This window comes from Ursus maritimus, unplaced genomic scaffold (assembly GCF_017311325.1).
Source record: "Ursus maritimus isolate PB19 unplaced genomic scaffold, ASM1731132v1 scaffold_32, whole genome shotgun sequence".
NCBI lineage: Eukaryota > Metazoa > Chordata > Mammalia > Carnivora > Ursidae > Ursus > Ursus maritimus.
The window spans coordinates 30,402,715-30,410,470 of record NW_024425786.1 but is presented as its reverse complement, the minus strand read 5'-3'; the positions used below and the strand labels follow the sequence as shown (position 1 = coordinate 30,410,470).

The 7,756-nt window shown below is 54.3% G+C and overlaps 1 protein-coding gene across 1 annotated transcript; it reads left to right on the top strand.

The window, feature by feature from the left end:
• The first annotated feature begins 1,148 nt into the window (after nt 1-1,148).
• On the top strand, nt 1,149-7,516 carry MYCL (MYCL proto-oncogene, bHLH transcription factor). Its single transcript, XM_040619316.1, has 3 exons — nt 1,149-1,266; nt 1,603-2,107; nt 5,102-7,516. The coding sequence occupies exons 1-3, from the start codon at nt 1,186-1,188 to the stop codon at nt 5,698-5,700; spliced, it is 1,185 nt and encodes a 394-aa protein (XP_040475250.1). The 5' UTR covers nt 1,149-1,185; the 3' UTR covers nt 5,701-7,516.
• The last annotated feature ends 240 nt before the right edge of the window (nt 7,517-7,756 follow it).

Here is a 7,756-nt window from a genome sequence, read left to right as displayed (position 1 = left end):
CTTTACTTGGTCTAAATAGAATGTCCGTATAGTTTCGCCTTTCTTTTCCCACTGAAGGCACAGAAGATGGATGACATTTCAAAGGGCTTATATGTCCATCATTTTAGCCATAGATGCAACTGCAAGCAATGGTCCCATTTTACAGATAAGCAAACAGAGGCTTCAAGTGACTTGGCTCCACTGCTAGCAAACAGCAAAGCAAAGGCTTGAATGAAGTTTCTTGACGCCAAATCCCCATTTTCTTTCCTCTAGTACTACAGCTCCTACAGCGATGTTTTGTGTGTGATGCGAGGGAAAGGAGATTCACCCCAGACCTAGATCCCGGGAAAAAATTCTCCTCGTTACCACCGGTGCCCTTGGCCTAGTACCTTCCCTACTCTATCTTTTCAAAGAAATCTCACAATACTCCTGTAAGGTAAGGATTACCATCCCTTTATTTTATAGATGAAACTGAAGCTCAGAAACGTTAAGTTTCATGCTCCAAAGTCCGGAATCTTCCTACCTCGCTTCTCTGAGGTCCAGATTTGGACCACCGCGGTAAAGAAACTGGCCAACAGGTGATAAAGAGGATACCCGGGACCAGTCCCACTTCAGGGCCGAGGGCCGCCAGGTGGCGCGGTGGAGGTGCGCCAGTCCCCCCACCTACACCCGGACCTCGGGGCAAAAGCACCTGAAATAAGCCCGCCAAGCGGGCTCGAGGGGCGGAGCAGGGAGTAACCGTATTCCCTAGTCCACAGCCGGCAAGGAGTGCGGCTTTAGTTTGCGTGCTGGGGACCGCCCAAGCCTAGCTGAAGAGTCACGCCTCCACTAGACGACCCTCAAACTGTGTCAGCTCGCTGCCTGCCCTGCAAGACCCACCGTGCAATTCATTGGAGGGGGGGGTCCAGGGAATACAGTAGGGCGTGAGAGAGCCTCCAGGAGGGGTGGGGCGGAGACTGCACCGCCCCCACCTGTCGGCCGCGGGTCGGGGGCGGGTCGGGGGCGGGGCCTGTCCCGTAGGGTCCGCCCCCGGCCCCAGAGCCCGGGGCGCGCGACGAGATATAAGGCAGCCGGAAACAATGCGCCTGCATCTCGCGCTCCCGCGCCGATCCCGGGAGCGTCCGGGCTGCCGTGCGCGAGCGAGGGCGGGGGCGCGCGCGAGGGGGGGCGCGCTCTTGAGTGCGGGCCGCGCGCTCAGCGGCGCGCATGTGCCTGTGTGCGGGCTGCCGGGCTGCCCCGAGCCGGCGGGGAGCCGGTCCGCTCCAGGTGGCGGGCTGCCGGAGCGAGGTGAGGCTACGGGCGGCCGGGGGGCGGGCTGCAGGCTGCCTCCTGGGCACCACGCGCCCCCGCCCGTCCCGGCCGGACCCTGGGAGCTGCGCTCCGGGCGGCGCTGGCAAAGTTTGCTTTGAACTCGCTCCCCGCAGCCGAGTCCGCGCGCTGTGAGCCGCTTCCCTGGGCACGCCGACCCAGGGCTGGGCTTCCCGGGACGCGAGGGAAGGGCGCGGGCTGCCAGCCGGGAGGTTGGGGAGGGACGAGAGCCTGGCAACCGGCTGTGCTGGGGGACCCGGGGACGCCTCCTTCCCCGGCCCGCACCCCATCAGCCAGTCCCCTTCCCTCCCGCAGGGAGCGGACATGGACTTCGACTCGTACCAGCACTATTTCTACGACTATGACTGCGGGGAAGATTTCTACCGCTCCACGGCGCCCAGTGAGGACATCTGGAAGAAATTCGAGCTGGTGCCGTCGCCCCCCACGTCGCCGCCCTGGGGCTCAGGTCCAGGCGCCGGGGACTCAGCCCCTGGAATTGGTCCCCCGGAGCCTTGGCCCGGAGGGGGCGCCGGGGAAGAGGCGGAATCCCGGGGCCATTCGAAAGCTTGGGGCAGGAACTACGCCTCCATCATCCGTCGCGACTGCATGTGGAGTGGTTTCTCCGCCCGGGAACGACTAGAGAGAGCGGTGAGCGACCGGCTCGCCACCGGCGCACCCCGGGGGAACCCGCCCAAGGCGCCCGCCGCCCCAGACTGCGCTCCCAGCCTCGAAGCCGGCAACCCGGCTCCCGCTGCCCCCGGTCCGCTGGGCGAGCCCAAGACCCAGGCCTGCTCGGGGTCCGAGAGCCCAAGCGACTCGGGTAAGGACCAGCGCCGGGCCATCCAAGAGGGGGGCACCCCAAGGGTGGCCAAAACTCTGCCGCTGTCTGAGGTCTGGCATTGGGTCTTTGCAAGCCCTTCGGCCACCTCCCCCTTCCTCTGGCTGAAGCTGCCGGTGTAGCCCCCAGCGGTGTCTGTCTGGCACGTGGGTGTGTTAGTAAACAGTTTGAAGAAGTGGCGTGGGAGCCAGCGTCCTTTTGATGATGATTGGAGCCCCGGGGGACAAGGGAGACAGGGTGAAGCTTAGCGCTTAGAGAGGACAATACTAGGATTGGACTGTAGGGGATTTCTGTCCTCCGGAGGCTGGAAGGGGTCCCTTAAGGGTCACTCCAGGCTTGAAGTTTTTTGTTGCTGCCACTTTCCCTGGGGAAACTCACACTCCCCTAGGGAGAGAGGAAGCTGAGGAGCCTTTTGTGCAAAGCCACAGCCTTCACCCTTAAAAAAAAAATCTAGTTTCCTCTCTGCTTTACTTTAAAATGCCAATAATGCTCTCCCCTGGGCCCCTCCCACCCTTTACCATTTGTGCCCTACACAATCACCCACCAGACAGGCAGCAGAGCAATGAACACTCCCCATTAACAGATGGAAAAACTGAGGCTTAGAAAAAGGAAATCATTAGAACTGAGCCCCATCTTCTTTTGCCCAACCCTCCATTGCAACCAGGCACTTCCTTGATGTTTCCAGGGTCGTCTTGGTAGCTTATCCAGGAAGGGCTACCCCTTGTTTTGTTGGTTTGGCCTGAGTTGGAACGGTGCTCCTCTAGTTCCCTCCTAATTTCACCTGTGGGCTTTGTGCAAGCTGCTTCCTTGCATTCAACAAATGTTCGCTGGCCCCTGCTGGGTACCAAGCTCTGAGCTAGGTGCTGGGGTCACAGATGTGGAACTCCAGCCTCCTCCCCTCCCCTTGGATGCAAATTTAAACCTCACTAAGGGCAGACTTAGCATCCTGTGCCACCAAACTACGACATTCTTAGCCTAGCCTCTTTGACCTCTACCCATGAGAAAGACTGGAGACGGCGCTTTTATAGAGTGCCAACTGAGTAGCATCAGGTAAAGCAGGACCTAGAAAACTCGCCATAGCTTTCAAAGAATAACTTTTGCATGACCGATTGAGAAGGAGCTGGGGAGTGGGTATGGAAGTTGTTACACACTTGAGGGGAAAAATAAGGATAACAAGAAATTAAAAGTCAATTTTTTTTTCTTTTTGGTCCACCGTGTTAAGGTCATTTTTAACCTGCTTGCTTTCAACACCAAGAGCTCGTGTTTGTTTAATGGCTGGAATGGGAGTTTTGAGATCAAGAAACCAATAAAGATGTATCTTTACAAAAGCTGATGGAGTGGTAGAGTGGAAAGAGCATTGTCTGGGGAGTTTGGAGATCTTAGTTTGAGATCCAGAACATTACAGAGGTGATATGTGGACTTGGCTGATAGTGGATCTCAGTTTCTCCTTCTGCACACGAGAGGGTTGGACTTGATTGTCCAGCTGAGGCCATTTCCTGGTCTGGGTAGAGTTAGAGCATCTCTGAAAAGAATGGTGTCTTACATTATTTCTTCCTTAGGCAGAACCTTACCAGCTATGAGGTTTAACACTGAAATATTAAAGGTTTGGGATGTGGGGAAGCCTCCTGAATCATTTTCTGACTTGCCCTTTAACCTGAACCTGTTTGCAAGCTCCTGGTTCACTCACAGGCCACATGGCCCAGAACAAAATGCAACAGATTGCAAACAATAAGGGGGGGGGTGGTGGGGAGAGTGACTGACGGCAAGGCTCAGCCAATAAGGGCTAGGGGCTGGGTAAAATAGCATTCCAAACACAGCTTAGCCAGCCAATCACAGGCCTTGTGGCCAGGAGGGCTGAATGGTCAGGTTTTATTAATGGAGAAATAATGCGATTGTCCACACAATGGAAGCCTTCCTGACAAAGGGGCTCAAGCATCCTGATATTTAAAAGAGGCCGAGAACTGAGCTCTTCTGTTGTCAGGCTGAAATGCACTAAGGTGGCCTTCTATGTGGGGGCTGCAAAATGCGTGAAGCAGGAAGGCTTTCCCCCATTTGCACCTCTCCGTGGTTGGGTAGCCTGAGACCTTTCAGCCAGGGAATGACGGGGGCATTTCCAGGCGTCTCTAGGTCCCTGGGTGTTTTGGCCCTTTTATTGGGATATTCTGTTGCTGTTCAGTTCCTTGTCCCCCCTGCACAGGTCGCTTGGAAATGGTCGCTTGTACCTTTGTGAAGTTCCAGCAGCTTTTGCCGACATGCGATTACAAATCCAGCCCTCTTCTGGTCCAGGGAAGGGGGTGGGGCAGGCGACCTATAAATGAAGGATGACTAGAAACCCATTGAAACCAGGAGCAAAATGCTCCTGAGGGAAACCCGCTCCCTCCCCTCTGTGGGTGAGGAGGGATGGGTTGTAGCCCTCCCTTCTCTGAATCTTCAGCTGAAAGGGATGGCAGAATAGAGAGGTGGGGGAATAATAGGATTTATAACTAGTGAAAAGTAACAATTCCCCAAGTGCAGACTGTGCTGGGCAAGAACAAAGGGCAGCTCTGCCCACAGACCCCTCATTTACAATTCTGATGGGGCAGGAAAGAGCCCGACTGGGGAAGATCTTTATAGCTAAACTTTGTCCCAGGCCGATAGCTCTTTCTCTCCATCCCCTCCGTGGGGGAGGGGAGCGCCTGGGCAGACTGGGGGCTGTTGGCTTGGGTCTGCCTTTTGTTCTTATCTAAGCCTTGCTGTGCAAAAGGAAATTGGAGAATATTTTCCTTCTTGCTTATTTCCCCTGCTTTCCTTCACGCTGCCCTTACCCCCTTACAAATGAACAGTTGTCTTTCTCCTCACTTCAATCTGTTTATATCTAAATGGGGAAAATGTCAGCTACTTTCCCAAGCCCCAGCGTAGGGTGTGTGTGTGTGTGTGTGTGTGTGTGTGTGTTTCTCATGGGGTGTGTTTCTTCTCTGGATCTCTCTTCCTGGACAGAGGGTGAAGAAATTGATGTCGTGACAGTGGAGAAGAGACAGTCCCTGGGTGTACGGAAGCCAGTCACCATCACAGTGCGGGCAGACCCTTTGGACCCCTGCATGAAACACTTCCACATCTCCATCCATCAGCAACAGCACAACTACGCTGCCCGTTTTCCTCCAGAAAGTTGTTCGCAAGGAGGGGCTCCAGAGAGAGGTCCCCACGAAGAGGCTCTGGAGAGGGACGCCCCAGAGGAAAAGGAAGAAGAGGCAGACGAGGAGATTGTGAGTCCCCCACCTGTAGAAAGCGAGGCTCCCCAGTCCTGCCACCCCAAACCTGTCAGTTCTGACACCGAGGACGTGACCAAGAGGAAGAACCACAACTTCCTGGAGCGCAAACGGCGGAATGACCTCCGTTCTAGATTCTTGGCCCTGAGGGACCAGGTACCCACCCTGGCCAGCTGCTCCAAGGCCCCCAAAGTGGTGATCCTGAGCAAGGCCTTGGAGTACTTGCAAGCCCTCGTGGGGGCCGAGAAGAGGATGGCCACGGAGAAAAGGCAGCTCCGATGCCGGCAGCAGCAGCTGCAGAAGAGAATTGCGTACCTCAGCGGCTACTAGGTGACCAAAAAGCCTGACTGCTCTGCCTTACAGAGGCCTGAGTTTATTTTTTCACCTTCCTTCTCCCCTTCGTAATTTGCACATCTTGGTTACAGTGGGACAGTCCGAGTGCATTCCAGAATGCAGTGCGGCCGGTGCACACACTCTAAGGGCTTGCATTCTCGCAAACCTTGAAACCCAGCTCTCCCTCTTCCCTGACTCACAGGAGCACTGGGTCTTCTCCGGCGCCTTGGCTTCTCAGGCAGGCAGCGGACTGAGGAGACCTGGGGTCTGCCTAGCTCACTGGCTCGGGAGAAAAGCCTGACAGATGCTATGCAACAGGTGGTGGACGTTGTTGGGGGGCTCCCGCATGCATGAAATCTCACACTCCGGCTGAGCTTGAGGCTGGGAAAGGATGCTCCCACTGGTGTCTCTGGGGTGACGCTAGGACAGCTGGGCCCGGACGCTCTCCCTGAGGCTCTTCTTTCCAGGAGACACACGAGCTGTCTTGGGTGAAGACAGGCTCACAGACTTGATCAACATGGACCATTACCTCACTGTCAGACACTTTACGGTAGCTGAGGAGTTGGAAACCTTTAATATATATATAAATATATATAATGATATTAGCCAACACCCCTCCTCCCACTCTAAATGCTGCGACCTTGAGAACATTTAAAGAGCTTGGCCTCTCGATTCTTTGTCTCAAAGCCCTCTGGGCCCTTTCCTCTGAGGGAGAAAGCATTCTGTCCCCACAAGGGACTTTTTTGTTTCCTTCTGCCTGCACCCCTTTCCCACAGGTCAGAAATATTTCCCCAAGACGCTGGGAAATGGGTCCTAGCCTGCGGCCTGGGGAGGGCTTGGAGTCCTGGCTGTGAAGGGGGTTATCTGCCCAGGTGTTTTCCGTCTTGGAATCTTTTTCTCAAGGCAGATGTCAGGCATCTCCGGAGGGAGAACTCTACCACTTCCTCTTTCCCACTTCCCTCTCCTCTCCATCCCTGACTGGTAAGTTTGAAGTTCTACTAGAACCATGCAAACTGTCCTAGTGCAACTCCAAGGAGCTTGATTGCTGGCTCTACAGCCACCCTGGGGCCCCTTGCCAGCCTGACATGAGTCAGATCTCTTTCCTAGCGTCTGGGCCTTACTGAAGTTCTTGCTCAGAGAGCTGCTGGGACTCATCCAGCGCTCCAGAAGGTGGACTAGTTTCCTGGTGGGTTTTAAAGGAGCTTCCAGGAGCTCTGCTTAGCCGACCATGGATTTTGCCCCAGGTGAACTTGGTACCTCTGAGTGGATTCCAGGTGCAGCCTCCAGTCTAGAAAGGCATCCAACCCAACAGGTGTCCTGTGGGCAAACTCAGGAGCCCCTAAGCCTGGCCTGGAAGAAAGAGCAACCCCTTCAGAACCCTGCCCAGGGCAGCAGGTGCCTACTGGCTGTGGTTTTGAAAGTGGGGGAGGGGAGGGTGGTAGAACACTCTCTGTGGCTCTGGAAACCCAGCTGCTACTTCGAAACTTATTATGCACAATGGTCTGTTTCTGAGGTCACTTCCTGGCCTCAGAGAACCCAGTGGAAGTTTGGGAAAAAAACCTCTCTCCCTTCTGGAGTATGGTTTTCGGGAGCCAACTGATTCTGGAACTGTCTTTGGAGAACAGGTGGGATGTAGGTTACAGATGTATCATCACCTGAATAGCTTGTGTTTTATAAGCTGCTGTTGGGTATTAGGCTGGGAGCAGTGGTTTATTTGTTTTTCGTTTTTTTAATACTGTATTTTTGTATGCCTTTTGCAAAGTGGTGTTCATTGTTTTTGTACAAGAAAAAAAAAAAAAAAACTCTTGGGCAATTCTCCTGTTGCAAGAGTCTGACTTATTTTGAAAGGCAAGTTTACCTGAAGTTTTGTATTTAGTTGTAATTATTGATTGTCTGATTTTAAACTGTTGCCTTCTGGGACTTCTGCTAATAAAAGATTTCTCAAACATGTCAGCGTGGGGGCACCTTATGCCAATCAAGTCCCCCTGAGCCAAGGAAAATGATTTCAGGGTAACCGCCCGTCATGCAGAAGGTTGCATTTCTCTAACCATGT